This window comes from Gallinula chloropus (assembly GCF_964237585.1).
Source record: "Gallinula chloropus genome assembly, chromosome: 6".
Taxonomy (NCBI): domain Eukaryota; kingdom Metazoa; phylum Chordata; class Aves; order Gruiformes; family Rallidae; genus Gallinula; species Gallinula chloropus.
In genome coordinates, this window is record NC_140091.1 from 9,041,425 (window position 1) to 9,066,129 (window position 24,705).

At 43.0% G+C, this 24,705-nt stretch overlaps 1 protein-coding gene across 1 annotated transcript in view; it reads left to right on the forward strand.

Moving 5' to 3' along the window:
* The window catches only part of TRABD2B (TraB domain containing 2B), a gene marked incomplete at its 3' end in the record, with an annotated part of 283,411 nt that overhangs the window by 256,162 nt on the left and 2,544 nt on the right, over window positions 1-24,705 (forward strand). Inside the window, exon 6 of the mRNA XM_084266502.1 lies at window positions 6,747-7,016. Within this exon, the coding sequence (XP_084122628.1) occupies window positions 6,747-7,016 (270 nt within the window). The remainder of the gene's footprint in view (window positions 1-6,746; window positions 7,017-24,705) is intronic.

Sequence of the window (24,705 nt, forward strand, 5' to 3'; positions counted from 1 at the left end):
AAGTCAACACTCAAAAATTTATTAGAAGACGCTAAAACATTTGAGTTAACATTAAGTCTTTTAGTGGTACATGCAGGAGTTGTAATCGGAATCTGAAGCCCTTTCTCTCCAAGAAAGACCAGAGAGTCAACCCGTCCTTCCTCTGTGGGCCCAGCCCATGTTCTGAGGCTGCTGTGCAGCTTGTGCAGTTTACACTAAAGATGCATAAACAAAAGATTGTTTAATTCATGAATTGAACCAAAACCAGTCGAGAAGGGTAAATAAGTTCAGAGCAATATGAAGTTGAACATTTCAAGGACCCTTGAAGGCAGGGATTGGGTTTTGATGGGGTTTTGTAATTTTTATTTATTAGTTGAATTTTTCTTTTTAATTGAGATCCATTTTTAAACAAAAAAGGCCACTATGTAGCATTCAAGTCTTTGAAACAGAAGACAAAAAAAATAAAAGCTTTGTTCAGAAAGTGCTGAAATTGAACATTTTGAGTTTTCTGAAATAAAAGAACTCATATGAAAATGTGGAAATGGCACATTACTTTTTTTTCAGCAGATTCAACCACTTACGTTGCAGAAAGGTTGTATCTCTTCTCCTGTACCCTAGAGCAGTTCTGCTTTTAATGAAATGGAATAGATAACAAAAGTGTTATTCCTTTTATAATTTCTCATACTGGGAAGGAAAACTTTGCCATCCATGGGAACATCTTGACCTCACAAGCTTTTCACTTCATTTATGGACAGAGCTGAGGTTTTGCATGTCTATGTGTGTATACCAAGGACCAAATTCACTTTGAAACTAAGGTCACAGTTCTTGAACAGCAGCGATTCTTCCCAGAGAAATAGTCTGACGTGGATTCTGAGTCCAGAGATACCATCCAAGTTTGGGGTGGACTGTAATCTAATTTAACTACTTAACCTAATTTAACTGCTTATGACATGTAGTTAAGTCTGGTACAAAAATGAAAAAAAAACCCACTTTGTTTCCAAATTCTGTTAAGAAATGTAAATGCTTTAATGGTGGTACAGAGGTCTAAGGCAATTGTATTCTAAGTAAAATTAATTCATTATAATTAAGCCAATCAGTTGGGTGAGTAATCAGGGATTTCACAGGTATTCTCTTTTGCTGTTGTCTTGAGCTCAGATTCATCCTTGGTAATATACAGCACTTACCCAAAGCAGCTCAGCTAAGTTAGGTATGGAGAGAACCTAATACTCCAATCTCTTCTTTGGAGTTACTCTCTTTTGCAGTAATCAAAAATACTGAAACTTACATAGATGCTTTAATCATAAAGGAGATGAACTCCATGGTGGAATGCACTGGTGTCACCCTATTTGAGAGACTATGGTCTAAATCTGTATGTCACATCATGAGTAAGAGGCCCTATAAGCTATACAGGGTTGGGTTAGGACTTCTGCCTGGTTTTTTGTTCTCCTTTTGTTTGCTGCTCTCCCAAGAGCTTTGAAAATCTGAGTTTCATCCTAGCATGGAAGAGAAAGAAATGTAAAACTTCTTGTGGGACAGGACATTCTGGTGCCCATCCTGTGGGTGTGCATGACTGCTCTGAGAGATGCGTAAGGAAGAAAAAAACAGCAAGAAGCAGATGTCTCTGTGGCCTGTGGCAAGGGGAGCAAGGGTGCGTGCGAGGAACTGACAAATTCCTGCCTCAACAAAAACTCCTGAACTGGAATTTATGAGAACTGGTCTATAATAAAACGCTGTTAACTTAGTGTCTGGCTGTCATCCGGGTGCATCCCACGAACAGTGGCATTAACGATAGAGCTGCCACATCACACATTCCTCGCTATCACCACAGCTTCTCTCTTGATGAAACAGAATCTTTCCTTGCCTGACAGTTCTGAAAATTGAAGCAAGAAAAACCTCAACAATGTGGCTGTACTTGGAAGCGCGTGCAAGCGCGGCAGCCTTCTGAGCAAAGCTTTTCCATTGCTCGCGCTACAGAGACAAGATGCAAATAACACATCGGCAGACTTGGGTTTTAGAAGACCCTGCACACATCTGAGGGGACAGAAACGGGACCACAAGACTGCTGAAAACATAGATCGATGATTTAGGTGTGTGGAAGATGCGGATGGTCAGCAAAGGCCTGTCTTCTCCCATAAGCAAGGGCAAATGCTTGGTCTGCTGAAGCCCAAGGGAGGCTTGCTGGATCTCACCCTGCATGTTGTCACCATTATTGCAGCGGAGTCAGTGGGCAGAGGCATTAGTGGGGTCTGCCTTGCCTGTTGGTCCCCTCAAACAATTGCTAATGAATCGGTGTTTGGGAAAATCCCTGCTGGTGGGGATGATGTGCAGTGCTAGATGTCGTGATAACACCACGCGGCCTCCACTGGTGGGGAAAGGTGGGCTATTCGCAAGGGCCGGTCAGAGCAGGAATGAAACCTGGATGCTCTGATTTGCCTTACAGAGGAGGTTATCAATCCCAGGGGTGGTCGTGGCCCTCTGAGCTGCAGAAATTGGATACCTGATGTGAGGGATAGGAAGATGCTTTCCTGGGCAGTGAAAAAGGCATGGCCAGACTGCCAGCTGGGCTTGGGCTTGATTGAATGAGGGACTTGGGAAATTTTAAGCATGGGAATAGTTAAAAGAAGCTTTTACAGGACATCCTGATGTTAGTGTCATTTTTCTGACCAGATCCACTTGCTAACCCTAGAAAATCCAGATGATGAGTCAATTTTCTATTGTTGGTGCCAGCACAGAGTGACACTAGACACCAGAAGGCAGAGAGAATGCTGAGACAGCCTAATGGAGCATACAGCTCAGCCTAAACTGCTTTTGTGTTTTGTTTTGTTCTTTTAATTCTTGAAAAGAATTAGAAAAGGATGGCAGATTTCACCAGAAGGGAAACAAAACCGCAGAGGCCTTTGTCTATGGATTAAGTGTTTTCAAGAACTAGCAAGAATAAATGTTTTCCTGTTTTCACTCTGGTTTCTGTACCTTAGGACCAAGCCATGTAGGATATTTGCTCCTAAGTTTTCTTATTTGGACTCTGTTATTTTAAAGAACTTGTTTTGCAGAACTGTGTATCCCAGGGAAGGAAATTAAGGTCAAAGATGAGAAAAACCCACCTAAGGGCCTGAAATACTTTTAGTTTCTCAAAGACCACCCTGTGTGCGGATGATAGATTTAAAAATGGGTGGAACCTCTAAGCCTGGAGTTGTATCAAGTTATTCATGAAAGATTTCTGAGATCTTTGTTTGGACCAAGATATTTGGGTGGTACTTTATCACTCTATCTTCAGAACAGGCACCGTGGCCTCACAAACTGAAAACTAGCCCTGCTTTTTCTCTGGCTTTAAAAATAGCTGCATATCTTGAAAAGCTGTCTCAGCAGTAGTGAAGGAGTGTGGAAAACAGTGTAGTATATCCCCATGGTTTCATACGGTGCAGCTGTGCTAACAGAGAGCACTGAGACTGAAAAGGCATGAAATAGTCCATGAAACGATCAGCTGAATCTAACTGTAAAGCTGTGTGCAATGGGGAGATCTATTGTCCAGGTATCCTGTTGCAGATGCGAGGCTTTGTCCTTTTTTTAAAGGGTAAAGATACCCAGAATGTTAATAATTCAAGCCCTTTGTATTAATGACATTTTTACTTAAATCAATGAGAAATTTATATAGTCTACCTGACTTTGAACCACAATATTCTAAAATTATTAAATATTCTTAAAATATATTTGGGTTAAATATCCATACTTTATGGGATTCAAAGTTTTCATTTTATTTCTGGTTGAATGTCTGTAGGCTGATGATCAGATTTGAATGCAACCAAGTCTCTAGGTTTATTCAGTCAATTAAAAAAAAATAATAATTTGTTTTGACAGAGGCAAGCATGCACCAACACACAGCATTCAACAACCCCTCCTAGGTTTTGGGGTAGTTATTAGGAGTACAGGAATAAGGAAGAAGTATTGACCAAGTATAATGTGCAATTGCCACAGTAGGGCTATTCCCCCTGCATAGACTCTGAAGTACAAGTGGTTAGTTTATAACCCTCTTTAGGTTACAACATTTTAATGTTTCTTCAGTGTTTATTTATCCTCTTCCCAAAGAATGTTCTGAAATATCAAGTTTACAATCTGTGGCTCATGTGATGGTAGTGGAAACAATTAAGCTAGAAGCTTTCAAAGCCACCACTGGGATTTTGATGCCCAAACTCATTAATTTTAATAAGAAGTGAGCTGCCAGTCGTCTTAAGTGGTTTCTAAAATCTCAACCCATAAAAACACCTCTCTACTGGTTCCAGTTTACTAGGAGCTTAGAGCAAGGTAAACACATGTAACAAAATAGTAAGTGTTAAAAGGTGGAAAGTATGTGTTCAGTTGTCTCTAAAACCATTCAAGGAACTGAATGGTGGCCCCAGCCTTGAGCTGGCAGATGTGGGCTGATGTGGGGGCTGGTTCTACCTTCAGTATCTTGGGCAATCCCTGACTAATCAGAACGTGACAAGGAGAAGAAAGTCAATGGAAGCAGAAATCTCGGCAGCAGCTCAGTTCCAGCTGTGATGATCACACTGCTTGTCAACTTTGGACCCCACACCTACTCCATGTTCTTGCCTTCTTAATATGTCTCTGCCCACCACAGCCTTGTGGCCAGGGTAATGCTCTTCTCCCTAGTGTGTAGATGGACAGCTTGGTTGCAGGAAGACCTGGGTGAATTCACACCACACAGTGGTGAGCAGAGCAGAGGTAGCCGTAGAAGTACCAAAATGAGCTTGTAGTATCAACCAGTTTGTATTTCCATCACTTTGGCGTGCAGGGAATGAGGCCAGGGCTTTCTTGCCACACATTGCTGCCTGCTGCCATTGCCGTTACCCACATGATGTTTGGTGATGCTTGGTTCAGGTCCTTCCTACCTGCCTAACTCATCCTGTCCAAGATCACAGTGTGTTATCTTTCAAGCTGCTAAATGGCTGCATTTGCATGTTGATACTTCATTGATCCACCATCATGGTAGGACAAAAATTAAGAACTCTCTGCCCACCCAATGCAAACCTTTCCTTTTATGAGTCTGGAGATGGCTTTGCTTCAGCCATGAGCTTAAGAAGTCCCAAAGGCTTTGGAGAACACCAAGATCTCTCAAAGAAACTTGTTGCACTGATGAAAACTCGTCAACATAAATCATGGGTGAAAGCCCTAATGGGGGTAAAAAAAAATCCAGAACCAGCCTCTCTCTTTGATGTAAAATAGAGCATGGAGGGGTATAAATGAGTTTGAAAAGGACTCACTGAGAGTCTGAATGCTTGGGAAAAGAGGAAAAACAGGGGCGTTTCTTGTGTCTTTTATTAATGAAAGCAACCTTGGAGAATTTTAGCATTAGCTTAAACAAGTGTCTTTCTTTTCTGTATCTGTCAAATGATCTCTGAAGAACTTCATTAATGTTGGCTACAAGTGACAAAGTTACTGTAGTTTTTGCCAGTGAGTCTGGTAGTAGGAACAATTAATTATCAGTAGCTCTTGGAAGGACCTTTGGGTGAAACATGATGTAGTGGAAATAGAGATGACCATTTTGACTGCTATTGTAATGGACTTCCAAAAAATCAAAAAAAGAAGAAAAGCTGCCATTAGTAGTAGATGTGACTTTTTTGGAAGAGAACAAAATGTTCCATAAATGAACATGTGGTTTCACTTGCAGCACATTTTGTACATTGTCACCAATGAAGTTTAGGACTTTTTATTACTTTTTCATTAAAACGTCTTACTGGTTTCACTCAGGAGGCAAAACTTTTCACGTGGCTTTAATTGTTTCTGTCATAAAAGTCATAGCATCCATGTAATAGAAATAGTTTTGCAGACCACAGCTTCATATTGCCTATTAATTCTCTTCCACTTTCTGTAGCTACAACTCATTGGGCCATCCAGAGAGAGAAAAAGATCCTCCCTTACAATTGAGACCAAACAGGAACTTCTACTGAAGTTAGGGAGGGGAGAGGAATCGCTTTGTGTCAGTACTGGTATAGTAGATTTTTGCTTCAGATACCCTTAGCTCACAAATGCTAGTTCACATATCAAAGGAGAGAGTTTGTATTGACTTTTTTTCCTGAAATTAGTGAAACTATAGAAGTAGAAAACAATAAAAGGCCCTTTTTCTGCATAGTTCCAGTCCGATGCAAGAGCTGTGGGAGTATTGTTTCAAGATAGCTTTGGACACATCATTTACCCCCCCCACCACCCCCTCTTTTTTGTTTCATTTCCCCATTATGCAAAACCTGATGGAGTTCAGGTCTCACACATCCCATCCCAGCAACCTAGCAGTTACATCATGCTCCTGTCATCAATCTGGGCTTCCCTGTCACCAATTCTAACTCAGATGAACAAGCACAATTAATGTTGCAATCAAAACAATGACTTGATTTCCACAGAGTTGAAAGTGTCACCTCGTTAATTTAAGATCAGCTTCTGTTAAGGATCTGTTTTCCTCAGATAGAGTCACAGTTTTGCCATTTAACCTCCAGCCCAAAGAGGGAGGTGAAGTTGACCTCTGCCACAAGCACTAAAGGCTGGAAGAGGTAATTAAAATGCCAGAAAACAGCAACTGCCTTGCCCACCTTTTTCAATCTAGTATTTATGTAAAAGCTTTCTAGGAAATGACACTGATACCTCTAGTTGCTGCCCCAGAGCAAAAGCCTTTCTCTTTGTACACCTTCTTAGCAGCTAGGAGTACCCACCAAGTAATGTAGTCCTCTGCTTTCACTAGCATCATCCCTATCTTACTTGTCAAATGTCGTGTTTTGCAGTTCAAGGACAACAAAGATAAGCCCAGCCTTGGAAGGCTCCTCAGCAACAGCCCTACCTGCTGTCCAGCTTTCTGAGCAGGTCCCACTGTCATCTCCTTCCCTGAAGCCCCTGCAGATGGATGAAGAAGACAGCCTGTCTCCTCACCTCCTCTTGCCAGATAGCATCAGCCAGCTGGAAGAGTTTGGCAGGCAGAAGAAATGGCACAAGAAGCAGCACAAACACCATCGCCAGAGGCAGTTCAATGACCTCTGGGTTCGGATAGAAGACAGGTGAGTCATAACTCCTTGACCTCTTCCTCCTGTCTCTTAACTAGTTGCTCTTTACAGATTCCAGCTCTTGTTGATTAGACCATAAGGAGGGTTGGAGAAAGACTAAATGGGAGAGACAGGGAGCGAAGTGATGTTTTTGGAGCCTAATGAAGAACTAGGAGGAAGGCTCATAAACATGTTTGATCTAAAAGGAAACAGAAAAAAGTGAATGCACTGAATATTTCAAATACACAAAGACTCCTCAGATTAAAAAACAGGGAAAAGATCACACTGGAAAATATTCTGTGTTTGCCCTCTCTCTTCCAATAATTACTTTCCAATCTTTGCTGTCAGTTTTCAACCCAAAGACTTGCCCATTTTCCAATCATGCAGAATATTCCTCAGAGTTTTTAAGATTCTGACATGTCTGATTTTCAATCTTTTTAACAGTATTCTGAGACTGAAACAGTTTAATTTCGCAGACTGCGTTGGAAACCGCAAACTGAGGCAAATGAAGTACTTAACTAAGGCCTCTATGTGAAAAGAATAGAGGTGGCCACATTTCAGTGGCCATTCCAGTATTGGTCCGAGGTTGAAAATTCCCATTCAGTGTTTGAATAAGAGCCTTCATGTTTAAATAGGGCTCCTCAATGTATGCTTTTGGGATTTGTGGATGATTTATTCTCCCACCTCCAAAGCCCTTAGTGCTTTTATCCAGGCCAAGTCATGGGCAGACAAACAGCCACAGTGTTTATAGATCTCCTAACAAGTAAAAGGAATGAAAACATTTGTTGGGAACTGGCTACTTGCCTGTACACGTAATGATTGTCTTTGAGCATTACTCTTATTCCACATTTTCATAGCACCTAAATTCCTTGCAAGTAAAGTAAGTCAGAGTGTCTCAGAGGTTTTTCCCTTTACTAACTCCACCTATTTGTGTTTTAGGATTTTTTTACTTTTATTAATTCATTCTAATGGAAAAGTTGCTTGTTTTTTTTTCTCCTTTTTTTTGTAATGTATTGTGTTCTCAGGGTGAGTGATGTAAGAGCTGTTATTAAGATGGTGCACATTAATCTTAATGCAGTAAGGCTATTTCTGAGGTTAATGTCAGCCTTGGTAAGAGGGATTCATGTGTTTTGTTCTCAGTGTATGTTCAGTGGTTGGATCCTCTCTGCAGAAGCAGACAACTGAGCCATTTAGTACAACACAGTTGATTGCCTCACAAGGACAAGGGACTTTTCTGTCATTCTTCTGAGTCACAATGTCTCATCGTGTCCCAGCATTTCACAAGGTCACCATCATACGTGGTGTCATACAAGTGAAGTGCTTAAATATATCTGGTGGGACCCTGGAAATTAGGTGCAAACCTCCCCCTGCTTCTGTCCTATCTATCCAGAAAGGATCTTGGATATTGGGCTTGATGTGGCTGTGGAAATGTGTAGCTAGGAGCTTAAAGCAGTGGTGCTTGCATAGCTTTGGCAGAATCTTGTGCCTCACTCTGTTTTATTTCAGTAAGATACGTTCCCAGGAAAAGTATTTAAAAGGTTAGAGTTAAATCAATCGCTCTGTGCTCCTGTGAGATTTCATCTGAATCAAAAACCTTTTATCCTTCTACATCCATTTCATAAGGATGGAGATTGGGATAAGGAAACGTAAGTTTCCACTCCCACCACGCTGGTGATGAACCAGGCACTGTGCGTCGCCTGCCTTGCTGAAAGATCCGAGGGAGATATTAGTGGGAGATCACAGCCCTAGAAATGAGGAAAGGCTGGAAGAAGGGAAGTCTGCCTTAGTGCTTTCAGATTGTTTTAGTCCTTCTACAGTTCTGGAGTAACTTCTGGTGTTTTCCTGGAAACAAAACAAAACAAAAAATACAAACTGTTCAGCTAAATGAGAGCCTCACAACCAGCTCAGTTTCCCCATAAATTGGACGGGGTCTCAACTTTCATAAACCAGCTGCTGCATATTGTGCTTTTGGCAGTTGGGTTTCATCAGCATTACTTGCAAGCTGGACCTTGCACAAGGCAATAAACAGTGAGTTCTCTCTAACCAGTTCGTTTCGATTGGCAGGAAAAGAGCAGAACTGTGTGCCTGTCCCCGGACTTTGTAGTGCGATCATTCTTGGGAAGAAGCAGCAAGGATGGCTAATAATATGGGCAACGGAGTCTTAACTGTGAAGGAGAGAAGCATGTGAACTTCTGTGTTGCCTCAGTGTTCACCAGCACCCAACAGGGAGGCTGTTAGCATTCATTTTCAAGGATAATTAGTGTTGTAGAAGTTCACGTTCTGGCCTGTCCCACAGATCCATTGTGCATTTCCACGTACTTAAACTGGGGCTTCCAGTGTTCTGTGGACTGAGGGCTCTGTGAATAGTGTATTACCTTGAGCTTTGGCCCCATGTTTCCAAGTGGTTCTTCCAGTTTGAGTTTCCTAGCTCATCAGTTGTCACCTGAAACTTGACTTGTTCACCTTGGAGACAAAGTAGAGGGATTTAGGTCATTGTTATGGCTTTTTGGGGGGGTGAAAGCTGCATAAAACTCATTGTTGCCATGCGAGGTCTCTAGAATTCAGCTGTATGAGCTGCCTTTCAACCTGAAAAGTCAAAGAGAAATATACAGGTGGAGGACAAATCCAGGCGAATTTAAACCAGATTATTGATTCTTGTATGAACCTCATTGAACTGTGAAACGACTGTGGTTCATACAGCTCTTTTCCAAAGCTTTATTGACCATGGATTAGAGGACTTTATGAGCCATGAATTGCAAGGCTTTTATGGACTGTGCATTTCTAGGCTATCTCATACACATCCATGGAAATCTCAGGGTGTTTTTTTAAGCTACCAACACAGAAACAAAGGAAATGAACACAGGAGAACAATCTTAAAGGAACATCAAAGGTCTGACTCCAACCTATAAAAGCCAGGAAATCCATAATTAATGGTTCCACTAAGATTTCAGCTCACATAGTCGTTCAGGTCTGATCTGAGGTTATAGCTACAATCTGAAATGGCCTTGTGAAAAATGAGTCATCATTTAATGTCACACATCATTATAGGTATTTACTTTCAGTTTTACCTTGGAGATTGTCCTTTTCTTTTTGTTCTGTCTTAACAGCTGAGGCATTTGAGTTGGCACCCCTAAGTGGAGCGTGTTTAGATTTGTGTGTTGGATGGTTAGTACCGCTGTGGAGGATGAGAAAGCTGCCGCTCTGTCTTCTCCCTGTCTTTGACAGAGCTAAGATTTGCTGATCTCCTGGGGAGTCGGCTACACTGAGGGCTATTAAAAAATAAAAAATGCTGATGAAATGTGTGGTTTCCTCTCCCTTCTGGCTACATTCCCCCAAATCTAAACAAAACGAAGAAGTCCTGCCTGGCTGCAGTTTGTGTTTGAAATTGTTTGTCAAGAATCAAAATTAAACAGAGATTTCAAGTAGCAGGATTTTTTCTTTAACTACTTGATTTTGCAGAAACATGCAGATCTGAAGTCTGTCTCTGGGAGGAATTCGAACTTAGACAAAACTTAAACCCTAGCTAGCTCCCTTAGCCAAAAGCCAGCTGGGGCAGCAGGGAGGGGAGGCAGAACCCTTGGGCTGGGAGGCTGCAGTTTGGCATACCGAGTGTGTTATTGTTCCTGTTGACACTGTGTTAGCTAAGCTTCCCCTTGTAATGTGCATAATTAATGTCAGATCATTCACTGGCTTTTCATGATGCACTGCTCAGTAACTTGCAAGAATAGAAAAATGTCTGTGATATTTCAGAGGAGTCAGTGAAGGCCAGATCAGGATCACACCATTGTTCTAGTGGGCAGATAGTTTAAGGTTTCAAACTAAACCTGCCCAAGAGAACGGAGAACCTCTCCCAGCTCAGGGGGGGTTTCGGTCCTGGGGCCCTAAAGCAGGATGGGAGGAAAGCTCATGGGAAATGGGAAGGAGGGGACTTAGTAACTGGGAGGATGTTTCCGGAGGTGTGGGGTTTGGAAAGAGTGATGGCAGCTGGGGGATGTGAAAGAGAGAAATCCAGTGGTGGGAAAAATGAATTAGAGAGGATGTAATGGGCAAATTTAGAGGTTCACTCCCACTGAAGAGAAATGGGTTAAAATGGTGTTTGGAGAGACAATGAGGACATACCAATGTTTCACTTGCACAGGAAAGAAATTAAGGGAAAAGAATTGTGATCAGAAGAGAGAAAAAGAAATTCTTGTCCCAAATGTAAGCTCAGCTCTGAAAAACCTGTCATTAGTGGGAAAGGAAATGAATTCCCCTTGTAATTTGAAATGGCATTTCTCTGATAGCCCAGTGCTGACTATCCAACCCTAGATGAATGCAATAACATCACAAATATCAGTTTCTTTTGGAAGCAATAGTTATTTTAAGAAGAAAAAAAAAAGTTATACCAGTGATGGATGAAGGGAGACAATGTGTAATAAACTGCACTAAGTGTGTCTGTATAGAGTGAACCTTATCAGTTTGGATGGAATTTAAGCACTTAGCCTGTTATCCTTTCTTTCAAGACAATGCAGTGATGGAAAACAGAACTCTGTCAACTCAGACAAACTTTTAATTTCACTTAACTGCATCTGAAAGGTAAATTTCAGTAAATGAATCCAAATTGCTTCCTTTTCACAACACACGGTGCTGAAATACAGTACTTAACTTCATTAAAGAAAAGGCTGCTTTTCTTTAGAGGAGACCTAGACACTTTTGAAGTCTAACAGGTAAATTGTGGTCAGATGATTTCCCTCCATATGGTAGCTTTGAGCTTGAAATTTCCATCACTGGGGCCTTGTTTGTTTAAATTACTCTATCCGCCTCCTTGGTAAGGATACTCCCAGAGACTGCATGCCTACTGATGCTCATGGAGAGAGGGGATCACTCCATCCCCTAGTCTATCTCTGTGCAACCAGGTACGCAGATGCCACCTCCGCATTTATTTGCCCTGTGTCCAACCAAGGATGAAGACACAGCTTCACAACCTTTCTAACTTGTTATAGTGAACCTGTCTCCCAAAGGGACCACTCCAGCAGTCAGGAGCAGTGGGAGCATATGTGTGTTGGAGTCTCACCTTCCCTTCCTTGTCACACCTCGTTGCTGCTTGGGGCTTAACTGTGTTGTGTGGCCCCTTGGCTTTCCTCCAGCACTTCTGTCTACCACCTCCTTCACTGTTCACCTAGCAGGATTTCCTTCTCAAGAAACTTTCACGATCACAGTCCCTATCAGTGACTGCCCACAGTCTCCAGGGCATGGCATAGAAATAGCCACTAATCAGAAAAATCTCCAGGTTTGACAGCTCGGGCAAAAGACCCTTCTGTCACACCGAGGGAGTCTCAAAACTTCCTGTCCAAATGTTCCCTTCTGGTTCTTCAGTGGAAGTTGAACCTTTATATCTTGAGCAGACCTGATATCTGCTCTAGTTTTTTATGAACTCCTGTGGATGTACAGTAGCAAGAAGAGGACATTTTGGGCAGTGAAGCAAGCAGTTGGACCTTCTCTCTCCCTACATTTCACGCCTCTCTCAAAATACTTCTGTGAAGGAGTCCTCAGATACTCATTTTCCCATTCTTAGTTTCTTACTGCTTCCATTTGATTCCCCTTTAAGATGAGCAGATGACTTGATGCCTCCTTTAAACAAGCATTGACATTGACAACTCTTCCATCTTGCCCTTTGCACAGCCCCAAGTACACCAGGCCTCAAGCACAAGTAAAATAACAGCACAGTATAACTCAGTGCAATATAACTAAGAGGTAAATCTCTTGGCTGTAACAGATAATACAGTGATGACATATCCTCCCTCCCTAGATGGTTTTTATGGAGGCTTCTTGGATTATCAGGTTGGTCAGAGTGCACAGAACATATTCATTAAATCTGTGAGGCCTGGGCTCAGCACACAGCTCTGGTGCATCACAGTAATGGATGGGAAGTCCTGACGTTCGTGTCCAAACCTCTGGCATCTCCACACTAATAGACCCTCCCTGTCAGCTGGCCGTGAGTGATAACTTCTCTCCCCTTGTGAAGTCAAAGAGTGAATTTGTTATCCTCCAGATGGGGCTGAAAGGATGTGCAGCCACACTTCCACCTGCTAGACATGCAGAAAGATCTGTTCTGTTTTGCTTTGTTCTGTTGTTCTCTCTGATGTGCTGTCACTGGGTGATGAAGCAAGCACAGATAAATAAGCAAAAGCCTTGCATATTTACTTTTGCTATTGCTTAAGTGTCTCACCACTGGTATGAGCAATTAATATGAAGCAATAGGCAAACCTTATTTTAATGAAAGTTATAAATACCCAAATATAAAACCCTTAGAGATAAATAACACAGAAGTATTTGGAAATAGAGACATAATTTGTATATAGATTTCAGGTTTATTTCATGAAACTGAATTATTTATTAGTAATGCATTAGGTATTTTATTTTTGTGAAATTTAAATCCATCATGAATATTAAATCCATATTTTTGAAGGCTAGAGAGTAACAAAATTGGAGCATGCAAAAGCTAGGATTTTTGAACAGTGATGTATTTTTCAGCACTGGATATGCAAGAGCACTTTCTCCTCCTCTCTCCTCAGTGCTGATTAAGATTGAAAATACAATGCAAGATGTTTTATGGAACTTGTTAAGAGCTTTCCCTTCCTTCCTTGTTTTCTACTTTTCATTTTGGATGTGTTGAGTAAAGGTGGTGTATAATAGATATTTATATCTGCCCCGGTTTTATGAATTTCTGACTTGGGCTGAACGTAGCTCTGCCACTGTGAGCTTTAAGCCACCTAAGATCTATCTGATGCAGCACAAACAAAATATCTGCTTAGGATTCACTTTCAAGAAGGAGCTATGATAATTTCTACCTCCATGATGTACATCCCCACTTGTTCCACCTGTGCCAGGACTCCTTCATTTTGGACTACCTGTTAACTTTTCAGTTCCAGAGTTCTCCATTCTCTGCTTAAATTTTCTCTTTCTCCAAGAAAAAGAGAGCCTGACCTTTTAAGCTCTGGCTGCATGCACTTGGCATGGACCCTGGAGCAAGGAATAGGAACAGACCCCTCCAGCATCTCTATATTCATCCCCAGACCTCTGCACTCACCTCCATCTCTCTGAGCTCACTCTGCAGTGAGTCCATAGAACTTCACTTTGCACTCAGTCTGTGGCAGTGAAAGTGTGGGCTTTTGGAGCCTGCAGCCTTGAGCAGAACGTCTTTGAGATGGGGGGGCATCTCTCACTAGTAAAGAGCATTTCTTTGTCATCTGACATGACTGCAGTAGGTGGGAGGCATAGCTAGGCACCCATAATCATTTTTTAACCAGGAGGTAGATGTCCTCCATGTTAATTCATCTTCTTTGCTTTTTCTACCATTTTTAAGCAGATGTATGTATAGTCAATGACACTGCAGACTGGATGAGACAGCACTGGCTCAGTTATTCTTTGCTAAATTCATGGACATCATAGAATGATAGAATCATTAACGTTGGAAAAGACCTCCAAGATCCTCTAGTTCAACCATTCCCCTACCACCTATATTACTTCCTAAACCATGTCCCTAGGTACCTCATCCAACCTTTCCTTAAACACCAGGTTCTTTTTGATGATGCTTTTCCTTCTCTTGACAACCTGTCAGCCTTGGGGACAGTGTCTCTGATAGTGGCCAATGCCAAGAGTGTTGAGGCCTGTTAGGGTCAAACTGTGGTCTAGACACCTACAATAATAAGATGTTAGTAAAACCTTTATGCTTTTGCATTGGAATGATTTTTTTTATTCCTTGAGCATCAGAAAGTCATTTACAGTTGGCATTAAGCAGGAGAAAAGGTGCCTATGGGTGTTAAATGTAGAAGCAAGTTTATTTTGCCTCCAACTTGTTTTAACGCTATTCTTAAGCTAGGATGATTGAATAGGTTATACTCCATTTGAGTCTTGAGATTCCCATCCCCAACTACTGACTCATAAAAACAAGGTTTCGAGACAGGACAGAGTGTCTCCTGTGGAGGAGTGAGGCAAAAAAAAGGAGGACTCTTGCTTCACTGAAAGAGTTAACGCTAAGTGAGTTTGACTGTCTTCGGTGTTAATGCAAGGCTCTTTCCCCAGCTATTTTTAGTCTGTTCCAGCAGTGTATCCCACTGTGGTCTGGTATGTGAGAGCTCTGCTGTGAGGTTTGCAAACACTTGTATTTCTGTGTTGTGAGAACAGAGCGTTTGTGTGCTGCTGGAGCGCGTGTTCCTTCGGCGGCTGAAAGGAAGGGCAGGCCGCGCATGTGATCCGTGCACATGTTTACTGTTGCCTGTGAATAACCATGTACAGCAAATGGGCTCTGGAAGAAAGCTTGTTAGCAGATGTCGTCATGGCCCTTCCAATTTATAAATATGAGCCTTGACATTTATATTTTCCATATCCAGGGCTTTCACTAGCCAGATGTTCTGAGGATTGGCTCCTTGGAGCCTTTAACTATGACAACCCATGGCATATTGTCTAACACAGACAAAAAAAACCCTACCCAAGCCGTATTTCTGGCTCCCATCAAACAGATAAGAAGGGAAAATGCACTGAGTAATACCCTCAGGTAAAGGAAATTCCTCTGAAGCTGAAATGCACTTTAACACAGCTCTTCAAAACTCTTTGCATTCATTCAGCTGAAAAATGGAGATGTCTGGTTTAACAGGCAGAGAAAATTCAATACCCAGTAGCGCGTTTACCCTGCTGTTCGGGGTGGGCGAGGAGTGTGGCTGGTGTTAAACTTGCAGGGCTGGCTGCAGGTCATACATCGTGGGAAGTGCTGAGTGGGCTCCCGCCCCTGGGGTGAGTTGGATTCCTTAAACACTGAAGTGGGAAGTAAAGCACCTGCTGTGGCCAGCTCCATGTTCAGATGCCCAACTTACAGCACTAGTCGGTTGTTTTCCACAAAATGTGGCTTTTTCCACCTTTCCACCTTCTTCAGAGCACTGAATTGCTCCCCAGACTACTAGAGCCAGGGCTGAGGCTGCAGGGAGGTGGGACCCCTCTGCACATGAACTGTTTGCAACTGTTAGGGTCAGGAGCAAAGCGTTTCCCCACTGCTGAGCCTATGGAAGCAGCAGAGAGCCCTCAGTGCCATGGCTGCTCCTTGCACTGCACCCATACGGGGGGGGGGGGAAATGAGTCCTCTCAAAAGCTGGGTTTGGGTTGGAGATGAGACCTCTGAAGGGATGCTGCTGTGTTAATGACTATCTGCCTCAGCCATAGGGATGTGCAGACGTGTTGAAGAGATCAGTTACCATTTAAAAGCCAGAGCAACCCTCCTTCTCAAACACTGCAACCCTAATTTGGACTTCTTGGAGTGATCTTCACATCCAACAGTACCTAAGCCCCAAAAGTTTGCAGATCTGCTGACCCTCAAAGTGAAGCCTCAGGCTTAGCAAAGCTACACTAAATGCATAAAATGTAAAAAAACTTTACCTTCCAGTGAAGACACTTGAGTTACTGTAAAGAAAAAGATGTCTTTAAAGTTCAGTGGAAATGCAAACACACAACACTGTGAGTGCTATCCCAAAGGAAAAGGGTAAGGGATATGGGATTTATTTCTGGTTCTGCTATTCCCCTTCTGACTGGTGGGTTTCATGCCCTGTGAAATTAAGTGAAGAAAAGTGTGACAGGGAGGAAGATGACATGACTGTTGCGGTGGGCAGTTGGTTTATAAGAGGGGTTTAACCACAGTTACAGTGTGGTAGTGGGTTTCTCTAAGAAGACGGGAGGAAATTTGATTCCCTGACAGTCCCAGCAGCACAGGCTGCGCTGTGCTGAAAACCCAGCAGGACCCCAAAGGGCAGCTGTGGTCTAAGTCCAGTTACTCACTGGGATGAAGGAGATTTATTTATATTCATATGGCTTTAATGCTATAAAAGCTGGGTTCCTGCAATTATGAAAATGCCAGGCCAAATTCCAATTTCACTCAGATCTCCTCTTTACAATTCCTGAATAACTTAACTGAACAAAGTAAGTATTATACCTGGGCCCTGAGCCTGCTACGCTGGGAGGTGAGGGGGCCAAGCCCAGTGCTTGTGAGCTGCTGGGTGTCAGGGTGCCTCACCTAGCACTGCCTTGGAGAGACGTGGTGCAGACCGTGCTCACAACCGCTCAGTTCTGCAGAGACACCTCGGGGTCCGGGTTACGTCGCTCAGCAAGGAAAGCTTTTGGAGCCTTTCTAGCCCTGCAAGCCAGCAAGCAGCTTTTTATGAGACACCAGTGGCATCTCCGGGCTTTCAGTGTGTTTGGAAGGGCTTGGCAAGGAGAAGGAGTCTATGCTGCGGCTGGTATGACTCTAGTTGTTTTGCAAGCAGCAGGAGGAACCCAAACCTTGTGGGCAATGCAGCAATTTAATGTCCTTGGCATTTCTGCCTGGTAGCTATGCCCGGTGAACCTTTTTATTTTGAGAGCGAGTCTGTTGGAAAGAAGCAGCAGCCAGTGCATTTGTACTGTGGAACAAGCTTGTATTTAATACTGCTCCAAATAACAGGTTCAAAGATCTTACCCAACCTTAATTAGTCTTGCTAAGAAAGACTGGAAAAATGCAAGCAGCGAGCAGGAAAGCCAGCCCAGTGAATTAGAGAGAAAAATGTGATACAGAGTAAGCGGAGAGAAAAACTGTTACCCAGAGATGGAAAAAGAGCAGGGAGAAGGAAAAAGAAAATTGAAATCAAATGGAAAAATGCAGTATATTGGTCATCCATTTAAGCCAGTTTATATTTTGGTTGTTCATTCCGCTCCTTAATACATTGCACAGGCATCTTCTTAGCTGAAATAATTGTGTGTCTTAGAGAACAGTCTTGGAGAAAAATACTTCATTTGTCGGCATGTTTTAGGTATTTCACCACTACTGCCTATTCTAAATCTTTTTAAAATCTGGAGGGGAAAGTCGATATCCTTTACAGTGTTTAACAAGAAAGTGACGGGGTCAAATATATACATCTCTCTGAATGTATGTGTTCCCTGAGCACATCTAAACATGCATGGTTAATTCTGTGCATCTGCAAAAAATATTTGAGCATAGGGCCCACACAATGCCAAACAAACACTTGAGTGCACATCGGAGAGGGCAGACCGAGTCACTCTGGTTCTAATTAATTGAAAGGTTGAGCCCAAGACATAAAAATATGGATTATGGTTTTGACCACCCCAAAAAATGCAAATTGGTTTGCATCTGAGGCTGTGTTGGTGAGAGTGGGCAGTTTGCAAAATACAGACACGAGACAGATACTCTGCTCATGCTTGGGATTTGGTTCAAAACTGTCTGATTGCAGCACCATCAAATGAACTCTTAATGTGTTGTATATCAGCAGGTTGCCCAAAAATCTTCACAGATTGCATCACTGACGAGATTTTTTACAATACTAAGCCCATCTGTGTATTCACCCTTGATGTTCTTGCTTACTTTGGCTGTAAAATTTGGAATCATTGTCTGTCCAACAACCAATGAAACAAGGGCTTGGTTATTTGAGCCATGATGATGAGTGCTTTAATTGTGCATACAAATCAGGTACACAGCCAGATGTGTGCAGTGGGTGGGGGTGAGTTTGTGGATGTTTTTGAGCCCACATCACTATTTAGACTATCATGAACACATCCTGGCTCAGATGTCTCTGCAGAACTGTTGGAACAAAGGGCTCTGAGCTATCCCCTGTTAGCAAGGGCCAGGCCCTGGGTAAAACTGGGATGCATTATCCCAGCTCTGTGCTTGCCTCGTCCCAGTGCAGAATCACAGGAGGATATTCTTAGGATATTAGAGAATCATCAAAGCATTTCTTAGAAGGGCAAAGGAAAGGGCTAATGTTGTCATCTCCTGCCTCGGGACCACCCAGACACTCTGCAACAAATCATGGTTCTTCAGCCACAGTATCTTGAATTATTGTTCACAGGGATTTTAAAGAATTACACTTCTTTTTTTCCCCCCTTCTTTTTTTTTTCCTTTTTCTTTCCTTTATTTTTTTTTCCTTTCTGTAAAGGAAGACATGTAGTTTCCTGACAGGCTGGTTTTAATAAGGTCAAAATCTTTGTTGTTGCCAAATCAGAGAGGAATATAACATCTTTAAGTCATTAGATGGGAATGGGGTAATTACTCAGAGGGTGTGCTTCAAAGGTTATTGGTTTTTACAATGTTCTGTGTTTTTACACCATTCTGCAGTTGTCTGGGAAGGAGCAGTGGGCCTGATTCTGCTGCCGCCACATGTGTGGGTGCAGGATTTGTGTTTGCAGGGTTTTCCTGAAGGATTTCAGGGCAGGCAATTGAAAAGGGCCATACAGAGTCTTCTCTGGGGATGAGGGAAAGCTAAACCTGACTGCAAGGCACAGGATATTTTCCCACACGCTGAAGGTTCACTTCAGGAAGGGGCCCTCGACCTGTGCCAGAGTTGTTTCTCACCTGCTGATCCCCTCCCTGCCAGAACCATCCTTGCGTGCAGCTCTGTGTCACTAGGTCCCCATCCCAGGGGAGCCTCAGGCTGCATTGCTGTGACAGCAAACTCCTCTCCCCCTCTTTCTCTGATGCATCAGTCCCCACTGCCCCCACCGCTTCCCATCCCCTCCCTGTCCTCTCCTCAGGCCCCACAGCAGATGATACGTTTTGCCATAACAACATGACCCACCCGTGGCTTTCAGCTCCCCCCTTAGTGTTCAGACTCACAGCAGGTCAGTGTCACTCTGGGGCTGAAATTGTCATCACAGAGGTATTTTGCAGGTGGCCTGGGCAGTTGGGACCTGCAAATCACAGTGAGAGCCTGCAAAATGCTTCACGTTGGGTTAATGCCGGTGGTGTCACACTAACGCTTCAAGGTCTTGACTCGGATCAGAGTCAGGGGAGTAACAGCAGTAAAGAGGTTTAACGAGGTTTTGATGGTTCCACAGTGGGTGACATGAGGATAAAAACCAAATCTCCTGGCTTCCAGCCCACAGCCATCCAGAGGGGAGTCAAAACTGCATGAGAGGCATTTGAGCTGCATTCCAACGTTGAGCCTCCTCCTGCTTACAGCATTGTGGCCTCCCTGGAACCCCTGATCCAAGTGAGCCACCCTCTCCTTCTTCATGTCAAGGCTCAGAGCCAAGACCCCAAAGAGGGGACAGCAGGCTGCAGCCCTGCCATTCTCATTGTTGGGAGCATCTGCAGGACTGCAGAGGGGAGACCTGACCCAGCCAGCCAATGCTTTTTACACAGCAGAATCAGGTTTCCTCTTCTCCACCTTGCAGCCCCATCCCAGTTTAGAAGCCTGTCCTTACCAGTCAAAACCCTCACTGGAGCTAGAGCTTGGCTGGGCTTTAGGAGACATGAAATCCAGAGATAGAGGTGTTCAGAAGTAGCTCAATCTTGCCTACCTTAGTGATAAGCTTTTGAGGGGATGGGTTGTCCTCTGGAGCTGTCTTGTTCCTCATGAACTGTAGAAGGAACACAGCTGAGTAGCTCCAACTACAAGCCCGCATCTGAGATAGCTACAATTAATCCCACCCTTTAAATTCTATGAAAGACCAAATCATCTGAAGGACTGCCCATGATTCTTCTTGATGGCACCTTCAGCAGGTGAAGGTGTCTTACATTGCTTCCCTTTATCCTTCTAAGCATCCCATCCTTGCATTGTGTCCCCACCAGCACCTTTCCTGCAATTCAGCACATGGTGACAGTGGAGATTGGGGTCCTGGCATGCATGCTTGTTCACAGCTTTCTGTCCTTCCAGAGCCATTGCCTGGTGAAACTTGCACTTCTTTTTCCCTCTTTCCTCAATATCCTTTTCTTTCTCCTTTAGATAAGCCATAGCAGACATGGCCCTAACAAGGAGCATGGCTGGGGGAGTAGACTTCTGTCAGCAGACATGCACTGCCCTTTGCCTCTGCATGATGGTTGGAAGCTCCCAGGTGCCCCCTTCAAGGAGAAGAATTGCTCACTGTCAGTCTCTTAAGGACCCAGAGTGTTGAAATAAGGCTGGATCAGAGTTTGACATTCCTCTCAGGTAGAAAGATGGTTCCCATTTGAGTCTTATCAGGAGAGCTCAGATCAACAGTGATGGGTTGTTGAAATGCTCCCAATGTTGTCCCCTGACCCCTCTATTGACAGTCTGGCTGCAGCTGCCTCCCCAGGACAGTGCTGCTCATGGAGAGGGTGGATGCTTGCAGTGTGGAAAATGGCCAAAGATACAGGCTTCCAATAACCCTGAGTAAAGGGAAAATAGTAGAGATAAGGCTCTTTGGCTCATCCCCTCTCTTCTCTGTTGGCCACAAACCAGTGTGTGATATTGCTTATTCATTCAGACATGCAAAGGCACTTTATTACACTACTGCAAATAAGTAGTGGCCTCCTCTGGACCAAAACTGGAGTCCTTAATCAGGTCCAGGTTGGATTATTATTTTTTTTTAATGAACTGAACTTTGAGAAAGCATGAGCTTCTTGGCCTTGATCCTACAAAGGGCTTTAGGGTGTGCTGAGTTGTAGGTATGTGAATACACTAGCCTTGCTGGGATCGCTCGTGTGCTTGCAGTGCTTAGCATCCTGCTAGTCTGGGACCAGGACATCCAGCATCCTGCAGGATTTATCCTTCAGGCTACAAAAGCAGTGTCCTTAAGGAAGGCAGTGATGAAGAGATAGATGATGAAACAGATGGGGGACACAGAGTCTATGCTGAGCTAAAGAGGCCCTTCCAGAAACACATCAAACACTGATATGAAGATTTCAGGAGATAAGGACTCCACATTCCCTTTAAAAGTTGATTTTTTTTTTTTTTCCTCTAGTTGAGCACCCATTCTTTTCTTACAAATGTGTGGCCAGACTTCTTGCCAGCCAGCTTGTTTACATGCTGCAAGGGGTTGTCCCAGCACTTGAAGCAGATGTATTATTCAAATCTTGATTAATAAATTTTGGTGACATAAATAGGTCTGGTTAGTTCCAGGAATAATTGTCTTCACTAGCAGAACATTATTTCTGATCACCAGGAAAAAAAAAAAAAAAGAATGTGATCAACTCCTTTCACATCTGTTCATTAAATGAAAAGGAAAAAAATAGAGCAAAATTTGTTTGAAAAGAAACAGGAAACATATGCTTAATATCACTTAAAAAAACCCCTAGCCATCATAAGGTTAACATCAAATCACAAATGCAAAACACCCATTATTGTATTTACTCAAAAATTTTCTTTCAGTTTACTAGCTCTTTAGGTTTTCAATTGAAACATGCTTTTTTTTCCAGGGTTCAATCTATGCTGGCACATTGTCTTGATAAGGTTCTTTCATCAGATGCTCTTGTAAGAAAGGCTGTCTGAGTCCACATTTGTTTACATTTATTAAAAATAGTTGTCATGTGTTTATATAGCTCCTTTGATCCAGAAAAAAAAAAATCCCCAAACACTTTGTAAGTTATGCTTAAAAGGGTCACTTCCTTCACCCTCAACAGAAACCGTGTTGGGACCAAGGCACGCCAGCAGATTAAAGATGCATAGAAACATCACCATCCTTCAGTCAGGCCTCACCCCTCAGGGCACCGACAGATTTCCATGAGCTTCAGAACAGTTACTGGGACCATAAAGGCAGCCTGGACCAAAAAGTAGAAATTGCTCACACTTTCTTTTGCATGGCAAATAGTGAAGTGGTGTTACCTACTGCACAGAGCAGGGGGCTGGCAGGACCACAGCTAAGCCTTCCCGTCTTGGGCATCTCACTCCAGAGAAGACACAGAGGGACTAGGCAGAGCCAGGGCAGAACAGAAGAAAGGATGGAGGGAGAGCACCTGTGGAGAAAGGTAGAGGGAGTTATTTGTTTAAAAGACAGAAGGCTGAGAATGAAACATGGTTAAGTCTTCAAAACACGTGAAAGGCTGCTGAGAAGAGGAAAGAAGTAAACCTGTCCACAGGGACAGGAGAAGTCATGAACTTGCACTGTAGCAAGGAACATTTGGTACAAGATTAGGCAGTAATTCTGGATGTCAGGAATGGTGAAATGCTGGAATAGATGTCTGCTGATGTCTGGAATTGCTATCATTGTAGGTTTTTTTGAGACTGGATTAGTCATAAATGTCAGAAGGGGTTTAGATCTTGTTCCTGTCTTTGGGACAGATGGACCAGGAAGTCCCTCCTGGTCCCATCTTCTGTCATTCTGCTGTGGTGTTACACATGGTCAGATGAGCCCTGCTTATATGGATAAACCCAGTCACGCTAAAAATAATTCTGTGAGCTCCCTGAAAAGTCCTCACGAGCTAAACCAGAACAGAACTTCCCTGGACAGGCTACATGTGTGTTTGTTTTAATCTCCACTCTTAAAATCCTCCCAAACCATCAAGGTGCATCAGCTCGCCCCCAGCACAGAGGGCTTGAATCATGTAATTCAGTAGGGTCTGTTCACAAAGCCTCTGCCTGGGGCCTCATTTTTGGGGAAAGTTTTACACATTCTAATGATGGTAAGACAATGTATGACTAATGCACTGATTTGAAAAACTGCCCTATTATCTGATCAAAAGTACAAGCTCATGAATATGATACCGCGGGTCATTTGGCTAAAAGATACCTGGAGTCTTCCAAATTTTTAAAACAATACCATAAACAGAAGCAAAAAAATAGAGGTATGAACAGTGGAGACAGTGGTTGCCTGTTCACAGCAGATCATGTGGAATGTTTTATTAAAGATATTTTTATCAGACGCAAAAGACTGAAATACAGAATGTCCTGGGCTGGCAAGAGGAGGAGTGATAATAATTTAGATGATTATCCCTCAGATCTGTGATTCATTTTTATTATTCTCTGTGTTCATTTCAGGAATAATCAAAACCTCCCTGAGGACAGTGGAAGGTTTCCAGTTGAGTTCAGGGGGCTTTGCCGCTGCTTTCATCCTTAGGGAAGGTCCGAGGGTCAGTGAGATCCTATGTGTGCAGGCAAACAAGCTCCGAGGGAGTTTGGAGAAGTCATCTCCTGACGTCAGGGCCACCTCGAAGATTAGGTTGCAATTTAGCCTGGCTGTCTAGGGCCCCCTCTCTAAGCTATTTGTAGAGTAAGTACCCCCTGGAGACCTGAATGAGGTGGACCACCTTCTGGAGAGGTTTCTCCATAGAAACAGCCTAGTTACAAACTTGGAGCAGAGGTTTTTACAAGGAGTTTTGTAGCGTTTGATAAAAGGGATCATTCTCTTTAAATATCTCTAAACCACCTTGGCAGCTGGCTAGAAGTAAGAGTTGCATTTCAGAAATGTCTTGTATGGATAAGCTGTGATTCGTTGGCTATTAGCATGCTCTGTACACAGTCATGGAAACACACTGTTCTTCTCTTGTAAAGCACTTAAGGGTTTTTTTCAAAACAAACAACCCCACCTAACAGCATTTATCTTAACAAGGAAACCTTTATGGGAATCCAATGTCTTGAAACCAGAAAATGACCTCACTAACTGAGGAGAAGAGTGATCAAAAATTTTCAGGTCTTTTGACAGGAAACCCTGTCTTTTTAAGTAAGCTGTATGGTTGGGGGGGGGTTCTCATAAATAAGACCTGTTTTTTACAGGAGAAAAAAAAAGAAAATTGACAAAAAAAGACCCCAACAAAACATTTCTGGTGGTTGACTAGAAAATGGAAACATCATAAAGAAATGTAAAATATTGATTTAAGGCTGCTTTAGGAATCTATTAGAGGTAGTTGGGTGAGGAATGGGCTCATGCTGCTTTTATGGGGTCCCTGGCCAGGCTGTGTTCCCCATCAGACATCTCACATGTACATCCCCAAGGTGCAGAAAGCCAGCTTGAA